The sequence below is a fragment of the Quercus suber genome, unplaced genomic scaffold (assembly GCF_002906115.3).
Source record: "Quercus suber isolate HL8 unplaced genomic scaffold, Cork oak 2.0 scaffold_143, whole genome shotgun sequence".
Lineage (NCBI taxonomy): Eukaryota > Viridiplantae > Streptophyta > Magnoliopsida > Fagales > Fagaceae > Quercus > Quercus suber.
Window position 1 is genome coordinate 356715 of NW_027069604.1, and position 27076 is coordinate 383790.

The following is a 27076-nucleotide window of genomic DNA, read 5'->3' on the forward strand; positions in this document are numbered from 1 at the left end:
AATATCTAAAGGAAAAACTGCTACCACTGCATTAAATGCTCTGCAGCTAACTCTATAGCCGCATTAATGAAGAAGTGACACCTGAACAATATTATTTAGCCTTACAGCTACTCCTTAAAGACTTCAAAAAGGTGCTAATGAGATAAGGATTAATACCAGCAATCTAGTCTATACGTGGAGGGGAAAGATGAAAGAGGAGGATAGTATAAAAAATAAAAAAGACCCTAAGGGGGAGGGATCAAGAAATTGAGAGAAAAACACTGTAGCAATCAAAAACTGAACTTGTAATCAAACTTAAGAATCGATATATAAGAACTGATCTCCTCAGACCGTGCCGAGGACAATTTTCTTTAGACCAAACCAGTCTATCTTCGTTTTCTTGTCATCTGAATCTATTTTATTTATTGTCAGATTCATTGAAACCCAGTTTTTCCAACCCACTCTCTACAAATTCATTGAATTGGGTTTTTTGGGCCCAAGTTCATCCATCCCTTGGGCTAAGGACTCAAATTTTTTTTTTTTTTTTTTTATGAACAAGCTAAGGACTCAAATTGCATCCTTATAGTTAGTTATTCAAACATATGGTGTATGTTTTATGATAATTGTTTAATATTAGATCAAGACACTAATTAGATTTTGATATAAGCAATGGTTAAACTATGTATCTCTTATTCAATGATAAGACAAAATGCATTAGTTAATTTGACATACTGTAGGAACCACGCCATAATGAGATCAAATGAAAAACAATGAGATGACTCAACCATCAACATATAACCCTTTAGATCTCGAAAATTTTATGTTTAAAGTTGTCAGTTCATCACTTGTTTATTTAAGGTATAAAAACAAGAAAACTAAAACAAAATTGAAATGCATCTTTATTTCATCAAAATTTAAGATTACATGGTATGAGAATGAAAAATATAAAATTTCAAGACGTTGTCTAATAGTTACAACATAATAAAATTTACATGACCTTAGCTCCTAGTCTCATTTAAAATAGTGAGTGTGCACTAACTTAGGAACCGGAGAGGTTGATACCAGGCGTATATACTAGCATCTTTCCAACCTACTTTTTTCTTCTTCTTGTTTTTTTTTTTTTTTTAGGAACACATCCAACGTACTTTTTTGTCGGTATTTATTGCCCATGGCAACCATACTATAGACAGGTTCATTGTAGTAATTTATTATACATATAACTATATAAAAAGAATTGTGTGTAAAAAAAAAAAACAATTAAACATGCAAAATTTTGATCTCTCCCAACTATTGAATTTAAATAATATAAAATCTAATCTAATCTTACTCGACCGTGAGAAGAGTTTGCACGCTAGTAACTTACTTGTGACTTGTGACTTGTGATTGTATCATCAAGAAAATCTTCAACAACATTGGTCTGATTGGTTCCACCAAACTAAATCAACCAAAGGGCAATTTTCACCTCTCTATTTTATTTATGACTAATAGGTTATGAAATAGTCTTTTATCCTTATAGAGTTGCGAAAGATATACTGTTAACGAATTTTATCTTGTTTTATATACTAGTTGGTATCTGAATTATGAAATGTGAGTGAAGGCCTATGACATGGTTTTTTTTTTTTTTTTTAAATGAACGAAAAATGGGTAGGGGGCGACTAATGTAGCAATCCTACCTAAACATGATTATAGTAGCACTTTATCAGTTATGTCTGAAGCTCTACTGGAGTGCAGAGAGACCACAGTGAGTCATAGCATCTCAACCCTACGAGAGACACTAGTGAACCTCAAACTGCTGAGGGAGGTAACTCAAGTGAGTCTATATTTGGACTTGAATCTTGGACCTCACACTCAGCGTATTTTGTGCATCACCCAAGGACACTAGACCACACCTTTCGGTGGTCTATGACATGGGTTTTTGTAATTTCACTTTAGAGATAAATCATAGAAATAATGAGAGAGAGAGAGAGAGAGAGAGAGAGAGAGAGAGAGAGAGAGAGAGAGAGAGAGAGAGAGAGAGAGAGAGATGTTTACCGTAATAAATGAAACAAAATGTGTATGCAAAATTTACAGTCTTGGTTGAATGACATGAAAAATTTTACTGAACAAAACCCAAAAACAAGAGGAATTGGATCCTATCTGCCTTGGCTAAATGCCCTGAGTCACGAAAGCTGCAATATGGATGTGGGTCCAATCTAATTACAAATACTTGTCCATTGGCCCAAATTGTGAATTTCCCTATGGGCTGGTTATTGGAGGAAATTTACTATTTTACATATAGAAGTATAGAATACAAATCATCCTCAAAAAAAAAAAAAAAAAAGTATAGAATACAAATCTATCCGATTTTCAGTATTCCATTAAATTCTCCACCAAAAATAATATATAATGTATCTTTTTTTCTTTTCATTTTAAAATTTGGTTACTTCATGAACAATGGCGGAACCAAAAATTTCTTTGAGGAGGCCTTGGTTGACCTTAATTTTATGGATGTGTTATTATTATATATATATGTACATGTTCTTATATTTTTGAAATTATATAAATAAATATTTTTTTTCTTAAATCACGTATCATATGATCAATGATTTATAAGCCACGTGAAAAGTATAAATAAATAAACACTTTCTTTAATATTTACTAATGACATATTAGACAAATGTTGTGATTAAATCAGTTCTAATATATATCATCTAATAACATACATTTTGAGACAATTATGACTTGATTTTTTTTGGAAGTTGTCTATAGATATGCTTAGAAGCATTCACACTAAATATGTCAAAATATATAACATTTAGCATCTCAAAACACTACTTTATCTATTTTAACACTCTACTTTATAATACACCAAATATCAAAAGTTTTATTTTTTTTACCACTTCATTAAAATATTATTTATTTATTATTTATAATTCCTTTTTTTTTTTTTTCTCCATGAGGCATCTCTCTCTCTTTCTTTGTGTGTGTCTCTCTTCTCCAAGCAAAAACAACCAACCTACCTCTCATGGCCACCGCCAGCCACCGCCACTCAATGTCACCAACCAAGCCACCACCCGCAACAAACTCACAACCAACCACCAAATCAATCAACCCACACCCACCAGAGAGAGATTTCACCAAAGAGAGATCGAGAACCTACGGCCTCAACACCCAGCAACCCATGGCCTCAACACACAGCACAACCCACAACCAACCACCGAATCAACCCAGACCCACAAGTCAACTCAGCACCCATAAATCAATCCACACCATGGAATCAACCTAGCATCTACAAATCAACCCACACCACGGAATCAACCTACACCCACAACCAGCAAACCCCAATCAACCTAGCCACACCTAAAGCGTCTCATGTCCAACGCGGCACTGGCAATGGAAGCTACATTTAGGGAACACGTCCACAACACCTTTGATGAGGCCCTTGGAAAAACAGCAACGGCAGTGCCGTCCTTATCATCACGTCACTAACCGTTGTTGAGGTGAAGATCGAGAGTCAAAAAGAGATGGAGAGGCGTAGAGAAAGAAAGAGAGAGGCATTGCACAAGAGAGAGTGAGAGAGAGAAAAAGAAAAATAATACGTAATAAAAAAAACTCTAACAACTTGCTACAGTAGGGTGTCAAAGATGACACCCTACTGTAGTAAATATGAAAAAATTTTAAAAATAGCATGCTTGATGTAAATGATATTTTAAGGGGATGAGAGCTAAAATTAGGATTTAGCATTTTTCACATCTTTGATGTGAATGCTTTTAGAGTAACAAGAATATAAACACAACAACAATAAAGTATTAGTTCCAAATTTTCTGAAATTAGTTATTGATCCTAAATAGATTATTCATGATTAGCTACATGTATTCTTTTCCTCCATTATATTCTATTTGAAGTCATTATCCATTATCTTTGTTATTTCTTTAATTGGCATGTATTTTTTACCAAGTATACTCTAAGTGCTATTTTACTTCTTCTTCTTCTTCTTCTTCTTCTTCTTCTTTTTTTTTTTTTTTTTTTAAGAAGTGCTATTTTACTTTAAGATTACTTCTAAATATATCAATATCTATTAGCATAAGGAAAAAAAAAAAAAAAAAAAAAAAAAAGGGGCCTCCATGTGGCGTTGCCACCATTTATAAGGTGGAAAAAAAGGTGTATGACAAGTTACAATTGGTAAAAGTAACATAGAATGAAATACTAAAAATGTGATAAGAGTATTTTTGTTTTGTAGGTCTCTTGCTTTGGATATGGTAACAACTAATTTTTTTTTGTCTGAGAATAATTCTCACTAGATCTATCGTGGTGATGCTGATAGCTAGCTTGGTCAACAATATTAATAAATTGATTAATCATGTTATTATTTATAGTCAAATTAACATTTGTAGTTCTTCAAAAAAAAAAAAACATTTGTAGTTTTGTACTAGCCACCAACTCATATTTCATAAATAAGATTGAAATGAGACTAGAGCAGTCTCCAATGCAAAAAATAAAAACTATAACATCCATTTTTGGGGATGGCAACCAGATATGGCAAAGATCAAATAATGGATACTCTCTTTTTTGCGGTTGGAAAAATTGCATAGAGACAAAGTGAAGTAAGTAGGGATGGGACATGCATGGTGGAGACATTTGACACTTATGAAAATAAGCAAAATATAATAATGGAGGAGAGACTACATTAAACTTATGTTTGAATACCAGTTATTTTACTAAAATTAAAAATTTATTGTTAAAAGTACAATAGATAAATGTAAAAATTAGCTGAAATAGTATAATGGTGCTCATGAATAATACCAAAAAGTGCAGTAGGACTCAAAAATAGTAGCAAAAATAAGCTAAATAGTGAAATAATTTTCATTTTTCATTGGTATCCAAACGGAAGTAAGTGTATGTTTGGATTATGATGAAAACTTCAGTGTTTGGCATTTTTTTGCAATGGGTGTTTGTCAATGGATCCCATGCATTGTTCACGAAACCCACAAACCTCTTTTTTCAACAAAATTTTCATTAAAACTGAGTTCTACAGCTCTATTCACACATTTAAAAATTATTTTATTATAATATTTTCAGTTTTCAACTTTCAATTTTTAGCAATAAGCGGTATCCAAACAGACTCTTAAAGTACTTATAGTTGAGAATATCAATAAATATATATATATATATATATTGTTACACTTGACTTAACTTTAAATAATATTACACTGTTTTTAAATAATAAAAAAATTATTAAATGTAAATTTTGAGAAATTCAACCGTTTGATTTTTTTTTTTTATTTGATCCCTCAATGCTAGCTAAATTTCAAGATTCCTTCCAGGATTTCCGGGCGGGGCATTCTTTTCAACTCGATGCCTTTCTAAACGTATTTTCCTTCGTGTAGGTAAAAACTATAAAGGTAGGAAAGAATATGCAACGTGGAGTAGTACTGTTTAATAATGATTTCATGATTTTTTTAACATAAAAAGGAAAGAGGAAAAGCAATGGCTGTAGATTGAAGAACATATTCTAATTATTACAAACTTTCAAAACAATGACGACAAAAGATGATTCAAAGTTGATGAATTATCTTTTAAGGTACATATTACAATATTACTCAAAGTTTTAGGTTGGCTTCCCTTTTATGGTACATGAATGCTTTCTCCAGTTGTGCATGTGTAATTTGAAACTAATTAAGGAACAAAAACAAAGAAATCTGTCTCTATCTCTTTTTTCTTTTTCTTTTTCTTTTTCTAAGCAAAAAAACTGATTAAGAAATACACCCTCCATCCCAAATTATTTGAAAAATCCTTTAAATGAAATCTAAAAAAATACTCCTAACTACTGCCGTGCATTTGTTGGGATTTTTTTTTTCTTTTTAAATGATCCTAAAGATAAAGCAGGGGTGTAATCGAAAAATAATAAATTACAAATTACACCCCTAAAATTTGGAGTGTTTGAATTTTGCACTCTAAAATTTTAGAATTTGAATTTCATCGATGGAGTTTAGGGATGTTTGGATTTTATACCATAAATTTTAGAATTTGAATTTTATCCCCTAAATTTTAGGAGTGTTTGAATTTTAAATCCCTAAAGTTTGGAGTGTTTATATTTTACACTTTAAAATTTCAAAATTTAAGAGTATTGAATCCAAACATCCCCAAATTTTAGGGGATAAAATCCAAATTCTAAAACATCAAAGTATAAAATTCAAACACTTTCAAACTTTAGAGGGTAAATTCTAAATTCTAAAATTTCAGGATATAAAATCCAGACAACCCAAACTAATTTTAGATACAAGATGATAATTTGCGACATCATAAAATAGATAAGGATTAACAATTTAGGACAGAACGATTAGTATGACTTATTGAACAACATTTCCTAATATATCTATTCAATTTTAAGGAATTGATAAACACACCCCAATTGATTGAAAAAACTTTATTTGGCGCTTTTGAAGTTGTGATCAATTACCTTTATAGATTTTGAATTTTCAGGGAGCGTGGACCTTTCATATCACTTGCTAAAAAACAAGCACTTCTTTCTTACTAAACCTTGTAAGGATTTGACATTAATGGAGGAGTGGGCAATTTCAAGAAACAGAGAACATAGGACTAGGAAAAAACGCCGAAGGAGCACAACTCACCGTACATAATTACGTGTATAGGGCCAATTTTTTTCCCCCCCGAAACAGACAAATAAGTATAGCCAAAAATGACAATCTTCTTTATCTAAAAGCTTTTTTATGTTCAGTTTAAATTTCAAAAAGCTTGCAATATTTGAGCTGTAGCTGTTTGTTTGATTTCTCTACGATCAAATCATGCTAACAAAATTTGATATGATAGATGGTAATTTGGACAATGTATATGAAATTTATCTGTTCACATTCTCTTTCTGTTTGGACAGTATATTTTACAAGCAGATTTAGTTTATTTGACATTTAGTTTTGAGTATTAGGTGTTGAAATTTGGTTATTTGTTTGATTTCTCTACGATCAAATCATGCTAACAAAATTTGATATGATAGATGGTAATTTGGACAATGTATATGAAATTTATCTGTTCACATTCTCTTTCTGTTTGGACAGTATATTTTACAAGCAGATTTAGTTTATTTGACATTTAGTTTTGAGTATTAGGTGTTGAAATTTGGTTAATTAAGTTATGGTTATACACTTATACTCAGGCAAAAAAATTAACTTTAAAAAACCATACACAATCAAATAAGGTAAAAAGGTTAATGAAAAATCTGATAGCAAACAAAATATATTTCGATAGTTAATTATAGTAGCTTTAAAAAACATAGAAAAGTAAAGTAAAGTTAGGCTTTAAAAAACTATATTTAGACAAATAACTAAATAAACTTAATAAAAACTAAAACTAAAACAAACGTACTTGAGTAAAATAGATTTGTAACTCCGAAAACTAATGTGGCCTCTAAAAAAAAATGGCTTTCACATCATAATCTCTTCAAAGTCAAGTTAATTGACATTGATAATTGTGTAGTCCACAGCCGGAGTTCCTTTTTTATCTTCAAAGATTTTTCACCTTTGTAGTGGAATTCATTATAGGAGTGTGAGATATAGGCGGTAGGTCTAGTTTAGGAAAAAATTTACCATGCATAAGTGCATGTATCTCTTCTCTTATGTGGGGTCCACCCCATGTGAAGGGAGATACATGCACTCGATATGCATGTAATACCACCTTCTCGTTTAGTAGGTTTTCCAAACTAATACCAATCCGACCCTAATGACAATTATGGGGGTTGGGAAATTTTCAACTTTTTAGTCATATAACTTTTTTAATAAATTATCTAATTTGTTTAAATGATACATGTAGATAGTTTTATAAATTAACATGTAATGAGTTAGAGAAAATTCCTCCAAACTAGTTTGGAAAAAAAGTTATCATAAAAATTATGAGTTTATGACAGATTAGAGCTTGTTTGGGTCACCAAGTTTTTGTTTTTTGTTTTCAAATGTAGTAAATTGTTTTCTAAAAATTGTATTTGAAACTAATTGTCAAGGACAATTTTACCCATTTTTTGTTTGGCACTTGTTTTCTCATATAGCTGTTTTATGTTTCCCTTTGCACTATTTCACTTTTTTTCCCCTCAGTTTCTTTAATAAAAAAAAAAAAAAATCACAATTATGTTCAGTTTAAATTTCAAAAAGCTTGCAATATTTGAGCTGTAGCTGTTTGTTTGATTTCTCTACGATCAAATCATGCTAACAAAATTTGATATGATAGATGGTAATTTGGACAATGTATATGAAATTTATCTGTTCACATTCTCTTTCTGTTTGGACAGTATATTTTACAAGCAGATTTAGTTTATTTGACATTTAGTTTTGAGTATTAGGTGTTGAAATTTGGTTAATTAAGTTACGGTTATACACTTATACTTAGGCAAAAAAATTAACTTTAAAAAACCATACACAATCAAATAAGGTAAAAAGGTTAATGAAAAATCTGATAGCAAACAAAATATATTTCGATAGTTAATTATAGTAGCTTTAAAAAACATAGAAAAGTAAAGTAAAGTTAGGCTTTAAAAAACTATGTTTAGACAAATAACTAAATAAACTTAATAAAAATTAAAACTAAAACAAACGTACTTGAATAAAATAGACTTGTAACTCCGAAAACTAATGTGGCCTTAAAAAAAAAATAGCTTCCACATCATAATCTCTTCAAAGTCAAGTTAATTGACATTGATAATTGTGTAGTCCACAGCCGGAGTACCTTTTTTATCTTCAAAGATTTTTCACATTTGTAGTGGAATTCATTATAGGAGTGTGAGATATAGGTGGTCGGTCAAGTTTAGGAAAAAATTTACCATGCATAAGTGCATGTATCTCTTATCTTATGTGGGGTCCATCCCATGTGAAGGGGGATACATGCATTCAATGTGCATGTAATACCACCTCCTCGTTTAGTAGGTTTTTCAAACTAATACCAATCCGACCCTAATGACAATAATAGGGGTTGGAAAATTTTCAACTTTTTAGTCATATAACTTTTTTAATAAATTATGTAACTTGTTTAAATGATACATGTAGATAGTTTTATAAATTAGCATGTAATGAGTTAGAGAAAATTCCTCCAAACTAGTTTGGAAGAAAAGTTATCATAAAAATTACGAGTTTATGAGGGATTAGAGCTTGTTTGGGTCACCAAGTTTTTGTTTTTTGTTTTCAAATGTAGTAAATTGTTTTCTAAAAATTGTATTTGAAACTAATTATCAAGGACAATTTTACCCATTTTTTGTTTGGCACTTGTTTTCTCATATAGCTGTTTTTCTGTTTCCCTTTGCACTATTTCACTTTTTTTTCCCCTCAATTTCTTTAATAAAAAAAAAAAAAAAAAAAAATCACAACCACCCTACTTTAGTTGTCAACATGCATGGCCCCACTTGATTTCATTTTTTTACAAAATGGCGTTGAACTCTTTCTTTTCTTTTCTTTTATTTTTCTTATTCTTTTTTTGCATCCTAAAAAAACCCAAAATGGCAAAATGTGTATTCAGTTTTTTGTTCAGTATTGTAGAATATGGATTCAGTTTTTAGAAAACTAAAAACAATGCCTTACTGGTGGGGCCCATAGTTTTCAGAAACTAAAAACAAAAAACACCCTGAATACAGTGGAACCAAACAGCCTTTTAAGTTTTTTTTTTTTTTTTTTTTAAATATAAATAAGAAGAATTTGGAATAAAATTTCAAAAATTTAATATAATTTGTGCACCACCACCACTAAGTTATTAGCTTTTTGTTCATTAAAACATGCCATTCGTCTAAATATCAAGGGCACAATAGTCATAAAAATGAAAAGCGTTATCCACCCATAATTTTGGAGAAAAATTATAAACAATTCCCAAAATACATAGATAATAACCCATAATTTTAGAAGAAAAATATAAACAATTTCTAGAATACAATAATGTTATACTCCCCGATCTCGGACTCGAACGATGAGCGGAACATAATATTAGGTGAGAGAAGGAACACAACATTCCCCCCCACTCCCTGCACAATCTCCCTCAATTAGGGTTTTGGAAAACAGACAGGGGTGACCCGACCCCACCTCCACCGGTTTAAAAAGTGGGACCCAACAAAAATTTGGGCGCTATAAATATAAAGTGCCCACAGAAACGAACAACAGTTCATCACACACTTCTTTTCATCCTCTTCCTCTCATCATCTCATGCATGTATGTTTAAAAAAACACCAACCGAAATTCTCGGCTCTCGCTCCGTTCCCTCCAACCAAAAAAAATCAGGGATTTCGATTTTCCATCCAATAACCACTCTATTTTCCCCCTAACTCCCTCACTTTCCCGGAAAAATATATAAAAACCGAGAATTGCCGGGAAAGTTTGGGAGAGAGAGGAAGAAACTTTTTTTTTTCTTTTTTTCTTTTTTCAATTTTATGGAGGTTTGAAAGGAATGATCGAAACTTTCTCTCTCGCTAGCTCAGAAAGAGAGAGAAAGTGAGGGAAAATCGTTAAACCAATTGTGTTTGTTTCGCTGTTTCTCCTGGAACAGTGAAAAACCAGAGCTTTTTTCTTTCTTCGAATCTCTGTAAAAGAAAAAAAAAATCAAAAATTTAAGGGAAACAAAAATATATTTTTACGATATCAATTGGCTGGCTGGTTTCTGTGAATCGAAAAAAATGGAGGAAGAAGAATACTTGGAGGAGTTTGTTATGGAACCTTTTGTTGGTGGTGAAGAAATGGATCTCAATTACGAGTTCGATGCGCCTCGGTTCCACGACTTCACTCTGCCTGAGACAGATTTGGAGGCCTTCGAAGCCGGCCGCTGGTTCGATTCCACCAAAAATTACCCCCCTTCGCGTAAGCATTTCAGTCTGTAAATTGTATATTTTCATATATATAACCGCTGACATGACCTATTGAGATTAAAACAACTTTATTTTAATGTTTTACCTTCGTCGTTGATTACACTTTTATTATGCGTAATCACAATTATTGTATGTAAATTTGTAACCGTAAATCTAATATTTTTAACTTTGAAGTGGGGAAGTTGTGAAAAAATGAATGGGAGTTTTTAGTGCCGTACTGGTGACAGTGACAGTTCATCATTTACCTCAGTGGGCATCATCAATTTTATTTCACATTTGTCACTTTTTTATTTGCTTGGGTGGTTACAAAGTTATGATCAATCTATCATGTCATGTCAATGTCATGTGGTTTAGTCTGCTTCAATAGTTTTTAATTAATCTTTTTGATTAATTTCTAGCTTTCATGATAAAGTTGAACTGGGAAAAAGGAGGTCTTGTGGAAATTATAACTTCCCCTGATAAATTGAGAAATGATGAACGCATGAATTATATTGGGAATGATTCTGATAGTTGCACAACTCCCAAAGTTTCTGCAACCGATGATAATAACAAAGGTATCAATTTACTCAATTCTTTAACTTCATCTTTTCCTGTGATTATCATTATGAATAAAATCAATGTGGTTATTAGTCTCATTTTTTAATCATTTTCTATGTTTGAGAAACTTTTGAGCATTTTCATGCTGAACATGGTCATGAAATTCTGGGCTACAATCATATAATAAGTTTAGCAATAAAATGACCATGTCTTGGCATCAATAGTTATGAGTTTCTGAGATGATGGTTTGTCCTGGGTTAAATTTAAAACAAAATATTCTAATAATGACAATCATGATAAAGTGATTAATGGAGATTGGTGGTTCTAGGATGTTAACCTCTTAGCATTTGATTTGGTCTATAAATCTTTTTGTTATCCTTAATTATCATAGGAAGTTAGAAAAGAATTTTTCCCCATTTCTAAACAAGTTATGAAATGATAGTTACCGGCAATATTTTTTTGTGGACAAAATTTAGCTATAAAATTAATTGTAGTCTAAGATTACAACCTTACTTAATAAAATAAATATTACTATATATTTTAAAAATCTAACTCATGAATTGTATATTCTTTACGCTTTTAATACATATATCAAATTTTGTGTTAATCGGATATTATTTACTATATAATTTATAAACTTATATTTTATGCATAATTTTAAACTATAAAAACTTGCAATTTAAACAATTTATTGATGACATAACTATTGATCTTGAATTTTCTAAAAATTTTGCAATAGTAAATTTGTCAAAATTTGCCTCTAATAAAAACATATTGAATAAGGTTGTAATCTACAGTTACAACCAATTTTGTAGATAAACTTTATCTTTTTCTTTATTTTTTCATTTTCCAGCATTCAGAATTTTTTATCCTTCATATGGTCCATGCAAGTCTCTTTGTTTTGCTCGTTGGTGGGAGGTAGGAAAACCGAAAACCCGCTAAAGGTTCTTCCTCCCACATTAATATCAAGGCAGTAGGCCATACGAGGGGTTTCCCCACTTTTCGTCTTGTTTTTTTTCTTTGGCTTCTAAAGGGATAAATGAAGAATCAAGTGGTCCAGAAAATGTGTGTTGTAGCTTTCAGTTTTAATTTCAAGTACAAGTGGATCCATGTTATTTCTGCACTCATGTAATCACATGAAAACAATAGAGGATTGTTTTATTCTATGAGCCAATCTCTTTAGTGACTCATATTATTCTAGTGTTCTATTTTTTACCTTTTTATATATATAAGAGCCCCTGGTTTAAGTATTTTTTTTTTTTTTTTATTAATTTAATAAGTCACTACAGGAAGCTATAAAATATAAATCGAATGCCATCTAAATCTAATGTGACTCTTAAGTAGCACTTATATATATACAAAATAAAAAATAAAAATCTAATGCGACTCTATATAATAAATAATTTTATGTGCTTGCACATCAAATGCAATTTCTGTTTACTGCATCAAAAGATGCTTGTTTTAGTATTTTTGGCCCATATATGTGTGGATATCTGGTATATGTCAGTTGTGTATCTAGAATGCCAATTTTGCACTGCATTTTAGGTTCTTTTAACCTTTTTATCATACCCATTTTTATCGGTCTATAACACAAGCAGTTTTGTTATCATCTTCATTTTATTCTCAAAGTCCAAATTATTTAATTACTTGCAGCCTTTGAGAGAAGTAATTCCCTCCCTTTCAAGAATCTTGCTTTGATTAGGCCAAATTTTTTGTAGCTCAACTGGTTGGCACATCTTAGTGTTTTAAGACATCTAGCGTTCAAACCCCCTCACCCCATTGTAACTATTGTATTATCAAAAGAACCTTGGTTTGATCAGAAAGTTATTTTGCTTTTCACAATAGAGGTTCATGTACGAAGGGGACTTATTTTAGTGGGAGCTTTGAAATACTGGTGTGTGTGTGTGTGTGTGTGTGGTTAAACTTGCATTTGGGCAGTGAAAATCAAGTGCTAATATGCATGATGCCCTGTTGGTAACTGATGACAAATACTCAACCATATATTATGCTAGGTTTGAATTGTATTATAAGGATTCCTTTATTCCCTTAATCCAAATTTGAGTCCCAAACACTTATATTTACCAAATAGTGTTGCATGGTTGCAAGAGGTCTAATGGGAAAGTCATCAGCATCTTACCAATAGGAAGTTGAACTTGCACCACAAGCAATGGCAAAGGTGCTTTCATATTATTTAGCTTGTGCATGAATATATTTGTGTTGCTATAGAATTCACTCTTTAAGTTTTTGTTGACAAATTATTACAGCATCACTTATTCACCAATATGATTGCATGTCCTCCACAGATTCATTTAGCAGTGCTCAGATGGCCCAAGCTAGTCCAAAATCTAAAACAAAGTCCCCTGTCAAGTCAACTTTATCAAGGATTTCAACTTTAATGAAGCCAACAGCAAGTCATTTGGCCAAGCAGAACAAACCTAGGTTTCAGAAGAAGTTAGAGAATATTGATGAAAAGGGTTCAGGCAGCTTTCCTGTGATTGACAACCAAGCTACAAAAAGGCAGAAGTTGGAGGCTGGTTACTTACAGAAGGTACACTAGAATTTGTTAATTTGGTATTTCGATGCCTTTGATCTGTTTATAACTGTCATTATAGTCATGAGTTCTGGAGCATTTGTCTGTGTAAACTACATCTTCAAACTGATGGTTTTACAATTATGTTGGGTGTCTCCTTTTCAGGCCAGAAACAGAATTCAATTTTAATTATTTTAAAGATTGACATAAGTAAAACATCGTCTTAGTAATACACAGATGCTTCAATCTGGATTGAACTTGAGAGATTTGTACATCATTCAATTCACTTCACTGAAGGTCATTTTCATTTACAAAAGTGTAATGATCTGTTTCAAATGTATGTTGACTCTCTAGATAATTTTCCATGGTAAGTTGTAGTGAAGGAAATACTAAGACTTGTAAGAATAGTTCTGGATCTCCGAAACACTGCCTGCAACATGAATATGTAGGGAATGGTGAGACTATATTGTAGATGACACAATGCTTCTGTTACTTCTTTATTTTTCCCCCCTTTCTCACATTCATTTATTAGTTATACAACATGTAATGCGTAGCATCTCGTGTTGATTCTTTTGATATTTATCTGGAAATGCATGGTTCTGATTGTATCTCTAGTTTTTGGTTTTTCTAAGTTTAAGCTTGCTAAACTGGTAAGATGTCTTTAGAACTTGGTTATATACAATATTCAGTATTTTTTTTCCTGGTAGAATAAAGTATTTAATAGTTAACCCTAATCTCTCATATGATAATCTTAAGAGCATTCCTTAATTTTGCAAAGCAGGTTGCTCATCTGAAGCATCAAGCTCTTTTGCTTCACAAGGAACCTAAAAAGGTATGCTACATATGTCAGGGAGTATATGCCCATGCTTAAATTATTATTACCCTCTCACTAAACATGTCTTGTTTAACACATTCTAATCATTCATAGAAATAACATGTTTCTTTAGTAAACACTATTTTTGTCAATGTTTTCTGTATCATCTGTAAATTGGCTAAATTATTTTGAGTTGTTATTTCAGGTTGCAACCATTGATGTTAACTATGTGCATGCTAGACTTAAAGTTACTATTCCTAGAGAACCTGATCTGGCAACAGCACGTAGGGCCCAAATACATAGGTATAGTCATTTCTTTTAAGATTGTGATTGTGAATATATACATCTTGAGGTTGAAATACCAAAATATGCATAATGAGTTGATGCCCAGTTGAATGTTATGAACTGCAGGTCTAAGATCAACACAGGGTTGGGTGAACATGCAGAATCAAATACCCATAGCTTCAAAGCGCACCCCTTGAACAGAAAAGTTGGTACTTTTCAGTTTATAAAGTCGATTCTTGTTGAGTTTTGGGGGAATTATACATTTCTGAAGAAATCTATTCTGATATATGTAAGGCACAACACATGATCTTGTTAACCCATGACTCTTGGGCTTTGCAGATTCTCGAGGCTCCTTCATTGCTTCCTCCTAAAAAGAAAATATCACAGCTGCAAGAGTTTCAAGTAATTAGCAAACAAGTTCATTTGCTGTTGTCTTTTTATAATGGGTGCTTTTTTGAAATATCTTGACAACATTCAATTGCTTTGTAGGTGTTTCACCTGAAGACCTCAGAAAGGACTATGCAACACACATCCAGTAATGTAGGTCATAAAGATATGATCATTTCCACAATATGTTCTTATATTCTCCAATGTCAGAAGCTAATAATCTCTTCATTGCAGATGGGGAGCACAGCTAATTTTAAATTTATTTCACAGTATGAAGCCATGGACGGTAAAAGGTAAAAATGTCTAAAATTTAGCATCTTTTTGTTCAAAGTTGAAGATTTTGCATTCATATCCTCTCTAGTGTGAAGTGTTTGTAATAGTACTTAAAGAGTCATAGTTTATTGCTGTTCCTTGTGACTTTATCCACATTTCTGAGCTTTTTAATTTCTTTTTAGTCCTAATATTTTCTCCAAGAATCTGAAGTTCATTTTTCTTATGCAATGAACAATCACATAGAATATCTGATTTTGAGCTCAATTATTTTTCCTCTTCCTTTATGATGTTCTTCATACATGCAAGCATTTCATACTCATTTATACAATATCTTCCTATCAGATGCTTATGCTTTTATGCTTAATTTTCAATCATAGGCTAAATGCTTTAAACCAGGAGAAATGCAAAACAATCAACAAATCTAAACCTCACCCTGATACTAATAAGGTAATTTCATTAATAACATTTGGAAGCCCTTTATTGATATTTTTATTGTTAGTGATAACCGTTTGTGAGCCATGTTGCACCCAATACAGATACTTTCAAGAAAAGAGAAACTTGGTGTCTTTCAAAATTCCAAACAAGAAACCACAGTCCCAAGGGTAACTTAATACAAAATCCTTTATGCACAGCTCTTTATATTAACGGTTTAGTACTTCTGAAGTTATTCCTTCTTTTAACATTTGGCTTATGCTTCCTATTAGGACCTCAGTTTTTCAACCGATAAGAGGTTTCCAGTCGAGCCACCGATAGAATTATTAAGTAAGGTATGAATAAATTGGGGTATTTTGTGATTTATTCTTAGTCTCCTTTTAGAGTGGATTTATGCCTATTGTATTGTCAAGTAAGTTTTGCATAGATCTGTATCTTGTTTTCAATTATGCAATTTATAAATTCCTTGTGTGTCATATTAATATGCCTACTAATATGCTGTCATAATTGCCAGCTCTCCCTAGCATCTGATGCCCAGATCAATGGGAAATCTCCGTCAAGAAGTCCTCTGCCAACTAAGGTTAGTTTCTTCATCCTTTGCTTGTTGGAAGACAGAAATTGCTAAGTTTATTTTGTGTTCTTACTAATACATTAAGTGTTTTCATCGCTCTAATTAAGGATTCAAAAGAGAACACACCAAAACCTTTTAAAGCACGCAAGGTATGTTTGTGTGGCTACTTACGACATTAGCTAGCATTTTGTAGTTTCTATTAATCCAAAATTATAGGGAAGCCTCGTATTTATGACTAGAAATAATTATATTGAAGTTTCATTATCTGTTTTAATGCTCGTGGTTTCATTACATGATTTACATCCAAATTGTAGGTGATAAATTTGTTCGAAGAAAAATTGCAGAGTTTGGGTGGGAAGCAGTATCAATGTGGGAGTTACAGGATGATTCCTGAAGTTGGACCACAATTGTACATTAACAGGTAGCATTTGGTTCTAAATTAGTTTGAATTGAAGTATACCTTGTTATTTGTTCAGTCTTATTGTAGGGAACATTAGTTACTTTTCAAAAATCATGCAGCTTATGTTTGTTTTTGAGTTTAATTAATGTATATAAGTAATAATTTATTTTATACATGAAACCAGGGAAATCAGATTACGTTCATGGTAAGAATAGGGGTTATATTATTTTTACAAAGTTAATAACTATCCTCTTTCTTTTTTCTTTTAAAAATAATAATAATAATTCATTAATTACAACAATGGGGGAGGGGAGGATTCGAACCATGGTTCTTTTAATAAAAGATAACAAGCTATGCCATGGACCTACGAAGCTCTTGACGACAACTTTCTTTTAGGAACCAGAATTTAAACAAAAGAAATGTCCACCTTAACATGGCAAGTGACATTGTATGTTCCCTTCCCTTCTTTGTCCTTATTAAATGAGGAGTTTTTTGGTTGGTCTTTATAGAAAAAAAAAAAAAAAAAAAAGGTGGGGGGGGTGTAAAGAAATTTGGAAAAGGAAAAACAGGTTTTCAGTCATGCTATAGATGTTGTGAAAAATAAGATTGGTTATTAGAAATTATTTAGACAAATATTTTTTTAAATGCATTTGCTTTATTATGTTTCCTATTTTTGTACTGCCATGAATTATGCTAATCTCTTGTGATTTATGTCCAACTGAATTCTTATGCAGAAAGTCTAGGGTTATAACAAAATCTCACAATATTTTCACAATGCCCTTATTTTGATTGAGTTGTGGTGATCTTGTTTTATATATTTTTTTTGCATATGTTGGGTTGACAACTCAAATTGTTGTTGCTTATGACCTTCATATCACAGGAGCACGGACATATGCTGAGAACAAGAGCACGAAGATGCCCTTCCCTTTTTTATGTCAATGCTTTACCCATGCATTGCATAAAAATGTGGACCTTGTACTCCATCAAATTCCAGGGAAGATGCCCTTCCCAACCAAAAATTTCAGGGTCTATAGCTGATAGCAGCTTTTTGTGCCTTCTCAGTTGTACTCTGGTTGATAACAAATTTTTTGTGCGTTATCAGTTTTAGCGAATGAAATAATAAATCCATTTTTTCCAGTTGTAGTTTTCTTAATAAAATTAGCGGAGACCAGCAGTGTACAGCGTTCTAGTATCTTTCCTTGGTCTTATCAAAAGCTTTTTGTGGCAGATTGCAATGCAGAAAAGCTTGAGAAATATAGAGAAAGATTCATGTTTTTCCTCTCGGAGATATCTCCAAATTTTCTTGTCATATAATAGGTTTGAGTGTCAAACATGTACACATTTTACTATCAATTTTCTATTTTGGAAGTCAATGGGGTTGTATAAATTATATAATTTTACATTAGGATGTTGTGTTGTGCCGTGGATGATGGAACCAACCTTACACAGGTGCTAGACCACCAATTATCGGCATTCCTATAAATGGGCCTCATAGAAACCCATAGGCTTCGTACTGCTACGGTTCCACATGTAGTATATATACAAGTCTTGACGTTTTTTTATTCAACATTTTTTTAACAATGCTCACCAGCCAGTTCAATAATAGAAGAGTGGTAAAAAGACTCGTGAACCTGTCTCAGAGAAGCAGAATCTTACAGGTTCAGCTAAATCATGTGAAACAATTGAATGACAAAAGCATTTAAAGGGTTAAAACTGCATACTAATTGGTTGCACCAGAGTCGCTTACATTAATTACACTAGAACATAGACTAGCTGGCACCTGGTACTTAAACAAAATAAGTGTACCTACAGACAGTCAGGGCTTTGATTGTACAAAAAGGCTGCAGATTTAGCTGTTCAAAACTTAGTCTGATCTGATGTATATAGAACTTAATACATTAAATAGTTAGTAAAATGTTGTGGAACCTAGTCAGATGGGCACAATAATCTAGTTGGAAGAGAACTAAGCCCATCAAAATCAAAACTTGGGATTTCCCCATGTTCCATCCTTCTTTTTTGTTCTTTCTGTTTCTGTCATAATGGATGCCGAGAAGACTGAAATATAAACTTCCTTCAAAGGGTGTTCTTGGATATAACTTCTCCAAACTGAACAAGCCACTGAGCATCAGATGAATTGTTGTGCTGAACTTGCTGCTGCTGCATTTTTGATTGTTGCTGTCCTTTTTCAATCACAAATTGAGCATAGTCAATGGTCTTCGGTGGATCAAGACAGGCTTTTTTGGGAGGCGCCGGAAGCAGGGAGACCAAGACCCTTGCAACCTCATGCATGGTTGGCCTGTCAGATGGGTTACGCTTCGTGCACAGGAGAGCAAGTTGGAAGGTCTTCCTGACATGGGATAAATCCATGCATGTTACAGAAACCTCAGGGTCAACAGCCTCCATTACTGTGTTATTATCTGCCTTTGACAATATCTGAGAATATAACTCAATCAAGTTAAAAAGAAAGACGAAAAAATTTAAGACCAAAATCAACTACGTCAATCTAAATTAATGTTCAAGATCCATTAAGATTCAGAGTCTCTAACACAATATTTCATCCATAGACCAAAGTAAAACAACTCAAGCATAAACTTTGAGAACAGGAAACAGACCAGTTGATGCAAGTTTGACTCATTATCCACTGCCTTCTTCCCAGTCAGTAGCTCCAGAAGAACAACACCAAAGCTATAAACATCCGATTTCTCATTGAGCCGGGAAGTTCGTGCATACTCTGGGTCAATGTAGCCTATAGTTCCAATAACATAAGTGGATGCATGAGTTTTGGTGGTAGAGATGCATTTGGCAATCCCAAAATCGGAGAGACGAGGCTCAAAATTCTCATCCAGCAGGATATTTGAGGACTTGACATCCCTGTGTATAATACGGGGGTTGCAGTCATGATGAAGATAGGAAAGTCCCTGAGCAGCCCCAACTGCTATTCTCAATCGTGTTTCCCAGTCAAGTTTTACCTTCTTTGATGATCCTGTCATGTATGTCAGCTCAAAACAATCAGGCAGTGCCAGTTCCAATTAATTAATTATAAATTGAAATAAATAAATAAATAACTAGTAAATAGGTGAATTTCGACTGTGTCAAGAGTTACTTCCCTAAAAAAGCTGTAGAAGACCGAAATCTCAAAACAGTAACAGTATTCAATCTCACAATTTATCACCCAAACAAAATCTGACCATTTGATTGTTTATTAAATTATTTACCACTTTAAGTTTTACTTTATAAACGTAATCCTACACCCAATCAAAGCATCAACTATAACTTCCTGTGTTCCACAAATTAAAAGAACATGACAGCATTCCTTTGCACCAAAACTTTTGATATTAACATAATGAAAACAAACAACAGTTCCGGCAAGCAACTAACCATGAAGCATATCCCACAGAGAACCGTTCACCATATAGTCATAGAAGAGGAGGTTCCCATGGGGAGACAGTGCATAACCATGCAAGCTGACCACGTTCCTGTGTCTGATGCTACCAATGGTTTCAAGCTCAGTCTCAAATTCTCGTAAGTTGTTAGGATACTGGTTGTAAAGTCGCTTAATTGCAATGGGTCGGGAATTCTTCAAAACACACTTGTATACTGTGCTAGAAGCACCATAGCCTATGATATACTTCTCACTAAAATTCTCAGTGATTCTCATTATATCATCAAAGGTGTGAATAGCCATATCCATGCGAAGAATTACCATTTTAGGGGGACCTGGCAAGGAAAGAAGCACATTAGGATACATAGTTAAAGACATGCAATATAAACCCACTCCTTTACAAGTCAATTTAGTATTACAAAGAATATATTACCTTGCCCTGTTCCAGTAGATCCCTTTGTCAAATGCTTTGGTTGGTTGGATTTGTAAATAGCAACTATTACCATAGACAATAATGCGATGAGGCCCAGAGTCAGACAAATAACAGCAGCTCTAGAGAAAAGTGCTGGAGTAGAGAAAAATATATTGCAATATTAGGATAAAATTCCAACAGCCAATCCCATGACATGAACAAAAGCCTGTGATCACTATGTATATAATGGTAGCAGAATCTGATAGATATGTAACAAAATCACACCAATAGAAATGAGCAAGTACCTCTAGATTTTGGCATGTAAGGTCCACATATTGATCCCAACCAGTTGCCACACAATAAAGGATTTCCAATGAAGCTGATATAAAAATACACAAGTCAACACAAGAGCCTACATGAATGTAGACAACGATTATTTCCCATACCTGTCAGCTGAAAACCGTGAGAAGTTCCGCATAGGAGGTACAATGCCCGATAAGTTGTTGTAAGAGACATTCCTAAAATATTTGGGAATTGAGCATTAGAGAAATCCTCATAAGTTACATGAAAAAACATGTTTAGTAACAGGAGATTCAACTTACAAAGTGGCTAGACTGAAACAATTTGTTAGTTGTTCAGGAATTTCTCCACACAAGTTGTTGTTGTTCAGAATCCTACCATAAGATATTATCAAAAGGGAAATGACATCAACATGAAATCCAGATATACGTTAGGTACAAAACCTCATCAAATTAGGAAGTGGCAGCAGACAGGATGATACTTACAGAGAGACAATATTTTGCAACTGCCCAATCTCTGGAGGAATGCTACCAGAAAGGTTATTGAATGACATATCACTACAAAATTAAAGGTAAAAATATAAATACCACAGGATAGAGTATGAAATGTTATGGCTTAAGAATACTCAGACAAATACACCCATGTCTGATTAACTCACATAATTTGTATGCTTCTGAGGTTCACAAATTCTGCTGGTACAGGCCCATCAAGACAATTGCCACTTAAATTCCTGACCATAAATTTTCATCAACAACATTATGTGCCATGATATCATGGTAAACCAATGACTCCAGAAAGAATAAACAAAAACAGATACAGAGGGGGGGGGGGGGGGGGGGGGGGTAAANATATTTCTGCAGGTCCAGAATAAATTTCTTAGATCAGTCTACAGGAAACATGTTCAACTCAATCATAACTTATTATTTTGATTTCAATGAGTCATCACTTACAGATAGGTCAAACTCTCTAGATTGCGGAAACCCAATGGGATTGATCCATTTAAGCGATTACCATGTACATTGCTTCAGAGAGAGGATACAAAACCAAACACAATACAAGTTAATGTGCATAGAGTAGGGGAAAAATAATAGATAAAAACAAGGAATTGATGACAAAAGTCATTACAACAAATTAGATGTCTTACAATTGATTCAATGCTGTGCAAGAGCTGATGTTGGATGGAATGGGCCCTTCTAGCTCATTGTTGGCAAGATTCCTGAGGTATTGTAAATCGAGGAAATTAACAACAGAAAACTGTTGTAAATGATAAAAGAACAGACGATAGTAACAACTACGCACAATTCAAATAACTGTTCCAGCTTTCCCAGTTCAGCCGGAATCTGCCCAATTAGTTTGTTATCATTCAATTGCCTGCAAATACTCCTGGTTCAGTACACAAGAAAAAATATAACAAAAATGATCTTAAAGATTAGTGTGGTGGGATATATCTCACAAGTAGCTGAGCTTTGACATGTTGCCAAGCTCTGGAGGAATTGGCCCGGTAAGCTTGTTGCCATGAAGATATCTGGTGAAAAAGGTGTCAAATGCATAAAATTCCTTGGTAAATTAGTTTCCATTTCAGGCAACAGGAACTCACAGTTTTCCAGTGTATGACAAGTTGCCAAGTATTGGTGGTATGGGCCCAACAAGTTGATTTTCACTCAAATCCCTACAAAGAGTGGATATAAAATACACTAACTCTTTAAAATTTAGACAGAAGATACTCGTAACAGCCACATGAAAAGCAATTCAATTAAAATATCATGGCAAAAACAAAACAGGAAGAAAAAAAAATTCTTTATATTTTAAACAATAACATGCATACGTACAGGACAGCCAGGGCCTGCATTAAACCAATCACCTCTGGAATCCTCCCCGTTAGCCTATTTCCCTGCAGGGACCTAAAACACAAGAGAAGATTGCTGAAAAGTGCCTCAATGGTTTTGAGTCCAGAATGAGCAACAGAAAGTGAAAAAATAAACTAACTTTCATCTCAAAAATTGTACAGTTCCCTGTGTGATTGAAATTGATAAAATTCTAGTCTGGCAGGAAACTTACAACGTTGCCACTTGTAGGAATCCAATATTGAACGGAATCTCACCAGTGATTTGATTGTAGGAAATGTCCCTGAAATTACCAACACAAATTAAAAATTTATGAAAACCTGCACTGCATATAAAGGGAAACGAAAAATTACATAAGTAATGAGACTCACAGGATTTCAAAGCTTGTACAGTTCCCAATGCTGTCTGGGATTGTGCCAATTAGATTATTGCCTCTAACATCACTGGAAATAAAATAAGAAAATTTCAAGTTCATGAACAAAGAAAATTCCAAACAGAAGGAAAACAATGCAATGTGAACACAAGACAGAAATTGAGCACTCACAAATACCACAGGCCAGTTAATTGACACATATCAGGCGAGAGTGTTCCAGTCAATGCGTTGCCACGTAACCCACTGCAAACACAATTTGAACCAAATGATTGAGAAGTTAGGCTACTACTGTCTGATAATATACTCTTCAAATATAAAAGAATCAAAACATCAAAGAATACCGTCCCCCTTTCACCAAAACATAATGCAGATGGTAGGATGGTCTAATTGAATCCCTTAGTGAGGACTCCAGTACTTACAGATATTGCAGTACTTCATTCCAATATAGAAGTCTTGGGATGTCCCCCATAAGCTGATTCCGGGCAAGATCGCTAAACATAAAAATACCAAAAGAAAAGTTAGTTCTATCAGCAGAAATGAATATGCAATGATGATCTTAATACTTGACCATTTTTTTTTTTTTTTTTGAGAAACTAATACTTGACCAATTAGGAGATTAACATCACAGAAAATTACAGCATTCTAGCAGCCACTGGGAGCATATAAACTTGAACACATGATAATCAAGAGAAGCTTACAGGGTCTTGAGGTTCGGTATCTGAGTTAATGTTGAAGGAATAGGACCAGTGAGCTGATTGTTCTTCAAATTCCTACATGCAGGGAATTGGCTTAGTTCTTACATCAAAAACATGTCTCTCTGAAATATAACATGCGGAAAGCCATTGTATTAGCGAAAACTTACAGAAACTCAAGCTGCTTAAGCTTAGATATCGAAAAAGGTATGTCCCCATTCAGCAAATTATCAGACAGCTCCCTACATCAGAGTAAATTTATTTATTTTTAAATCTATCAAAAGTACAATGCTTTCAAAGTTTTGTGTAGTCATATCCCTGAAAAGGGATAAAAGAAACAATGAAAAAAAAGAGACAGAAATTATACAGATGCACAAGAGAACCACAGTTTCCAATTTCATCTGGGATTTGACCAGTTAGCTTATTGCCTTGAAAGTCTCTGCAATTTTTCAAGGTACATAACACAAGTAATAGTCATTTATATGAAGACTATACAGAAGCATCACAAACTTTAAAAAAATATTAAAAAACAGAAGCGCCTTAAAAGTCAAAAACATACACGGATAGAAGATTTCTCAAATCTCCAATGGCTGGTGAAATCTCTCCACCCAGGTTCAAATTGGACAAATTCCTTCAACAATGTAACAGAAACCTTAGAATCAAACAAACCCATTTGACACCAACATTTTAACAATAAGAATAAAGGATAAAAAAAAAAATGCAACAGCATAGCTCATCGGAGTTTTAGTGCCAAAAAAAGAGCGTGGGTATTAGGAAGAGAAGCATACAGAGAAAGCACAGAGAAGCTGGAATTGTCGCAAAAAACACCACGCCAGGAACAGAAATCTTGGTTGTGCAAGTCATCCCAGTCAAGCAAAACATTTGCTACGTTGCGCAGCGAGGCCTTTATCGACATTAAGGCTTTGCCTACATAAATAACATCCACACCATTTATATATTAGAATGAGACTACGTGTGCGTGTTCACTTACCAAAACAAATACGCATACAGGGATATTATCTGATAATATGGTTCTGGGACAAGCAAAGAATAACACTTCGCATATAAAGAAAGGAAGTCTCTTTTCGTAATTCCGTTTTTGGACCCTGTTTGTATGGTGAGAAAATGTGGAAAAGCAGGGACCAAGAACAACAGAGCAAGTGATGGGACTCATGTACTTTGGTCAATATGAGTTGAAAATGCTCCAAGAGAAGCACAGACACACAGTGAGGTTTCAAAAAACTCATTGGTTTTTTTTTTTTTTGTTTTGTTTTGTTCGTTCTTGTTTGAAAGCAAGGAATCAGAGAATCCAAAGCATAAGCCATTAATGGTTTTTCAAGGCCAAAAACAACAACTTGGACTTATAGTTGGAAGCTTCTTATTATAGCTTCTTTGGGCTACAAAACAAGCTTCAACCATAGAAAATTTTTGGCAAAAAGAGAAAACAAAACAATGCTCGAAGTTCAAACACACAAAAATAAAAAGGAGCAACCTTGGTCATCAAGTGGTGAAACAGTAGAACATAGAAAAAACAGAAGCACCATTATCAAACACAAACACAAAGACTGCTCCTTCTTGCTTCTCCAATCCAACAGCACCCAGTTCTCCATGTTGTGTCCAAAGCAGAATGAGTGGGAGAGAATGAAGAAGAAGAAGGTGTTATGAGAGAATAAATTGAAGATGATATAGAGTTCTACTATTGTTTGTATGACAGAGAGAGCAGGCGTTTAGCGTGAACTGTAAGGAACACAGTTAATGAGTCTGGCTGAGGAGAGAGTGTGTGTACTATGGAGAGAGAGAGAAGGAGAGAGAGTGTGTGTGTAGGAGAGAGGGGCCAGAGAGAGAGATTTGAGAGACGTAAACGGCGGTGAAGCGACGTTAAATTGAGAAAAGAAAGAGAGAACGAGACACACGCAGCGGCCGTCATTCGTACTCTCCGTTTCCCAATGTTGTTGCATTTTTCGACAGGCTAGCAATTGTTCACTGCTACTCCCACGCGCAACATGTTTAGGAAAGTAACCGCGTGCTTTATTCAGAACCCTCTGCTTTTGCATTTTTATCTATATGTATATTAATTTAAGTTTGATTTTGTTTTTAATTAATAGAAAACTGTTGGTAAAATTAAAATTGTCAATTTTTTATTTATAAAATGTAATTCTTACAAGGCGTGGAATGTAAATAATGGGTCCATTTAGATAGTACTTATTATTACTGAAAGTTACTAAAAATTGATTGTTGCTGAAAACACTGTAGCAAAATAATTTTTAAATGTGTAAATAGTGTTGTGGGACCCACTTTTAATATTAAATATTGTGTGAATAGTGCATGAACAGTGCACGCACAGTACATACACAGTGAATTTTGTCTCCAAAGTCAAAAAAGCCGGCAAAAAAAAAAAATTTTTTTTTTTTTTTTTTTTTGGCAGAAAACGTGAATCATAAAACGTGCTGCAACTTTAAGTGCAATCCAAACACAGGCAATTAGTGTGCATTTGGGTTTCTATTAAAGCTCATTTTTTGCTTAAAATTTTATACTATTTGCAAGTTTGGCGATAAAAAAACCTATTTTTCAACTTAGGTAGCTTATTTTTTCACACGGCCAAGTACTGTTTTTGGCCCAAAAAACCTAAGTTTAAGTATTGTTTGTGTTCATGCTCTTTATTTTATAATCAGTTTATTTTATTTAACTTTTAGTTTTTGTTTTTAGTACTCTCAACAAAACACTAGATAAGCTATCCTCAGTTAAAGATTAAGAAAATCCATATTTCTAGAAAAATGGGATTGAGTTGGAATTCAAACATCCATAGATATTTGTTATTGTGTGATTTGCAATAAAAAATGGAAATAAGTTTTCCAACATTCTTAAAGATCCTAAAATTACTCGGACAAAACGTCCCCTTAAAATTTCAAAATTTTGATATATACTTTTAAAATGACATATCTTTTTTATCTAAGCTATTTAGTTTATGTACCATGATGAGGTGTCTCTTAAGATGACATAATTAAATGAATTCAAACATTAAAAATATTGTGGGGTAAAATCA

At 33.3% G+C, this 27076-nt stretch overlaps 2 protein-coding genes across 3 annotated transcripts; one reads left to right on the forward strand and one right to left on the reverse strand.

Moving 5' to 3' along the window:
- Positions 1–10067: 10067 nt before the first annotated feature.
- LOC111992966 (protein TPX2) lies at positions 10068–18222 on the forward strand. Of its 2 annotated transcripts, XM_024024816.2 has the most exons (16): positions 10077–10793; positions 11200–11355; positions 13642–13886; positions 14650–14700; positions 14888–14985; positions 15094–15172; positions 15307–15369; positions 15457–15507; positions 15589–15647; positions 16005–16074; positions 16164–16229; positions 16332–16394; positions 16574–16639; positions 16738–16779; positions 16945–17051; positions 17911–18222. In XM_024024816.2, the coding sequence occupies exons 1-16, from the start codon at positions 10613–10615 to the stop codon at positions 17927–17929; spliced, it is 1416 nt and encodes a 471-aa protein (XP_023880584.1). In that variant the 5' UTR covers positions 10077–10612; the 3' UTR covers positions 17930–18222. The 2 variants fall into 2 exon arrangements, with proteins under 2 accessions (XP_065632928.1, XP_023880584.1); XM_065776856.1 differs by lacking the exon at positions 11200–11355 and having other exon boundaries at positions 10068–10793.
- A 495-nt stretch (positions 18223–18717) lies between these two features.
- On the reverse strand, positions 18718–25891 carry LOC111992965 (LRR receptor-like serine/threonine-protein kinase ERL2). The gene is made up of 25 exons (XM_065776829.1): positions 25526–25891; positions 24822–24960; positions 24593–24664; positions 24401–24472; positions 24204–24275; positions 24040–24111; positions 23761–23832; positions 23513–23584; positions 23340–23411; positions 23183–23251; positions 22954–23025; positions 22722–22793; positions 22578–22649; positions 22424–22495; positions 22269–22340; positions 22075–22146; positions 21783–21863; positions 21610–21681; positions 21427–21498; positions 21271–21342; positions 21130–21203; positions 20846–20977; positions 20409–20747; positions 19643–20013; positions 18718–19463 (listed from the first exon to the last, which is right to left on the reverse strand). The coding sequence occupies exons 1-25, from the start codon at positions 25641–25643 to the stop codon at positions 19104–19106; spliced, it is 2835 nt and encodes a 944-aa protein (XP_065632901.1). The 5' UTR covers positions 25644–25891; the 3' UTR covers positions 18718–19103.
- Positions 25892–27076: the final 1185 nt, after the last annotated feature.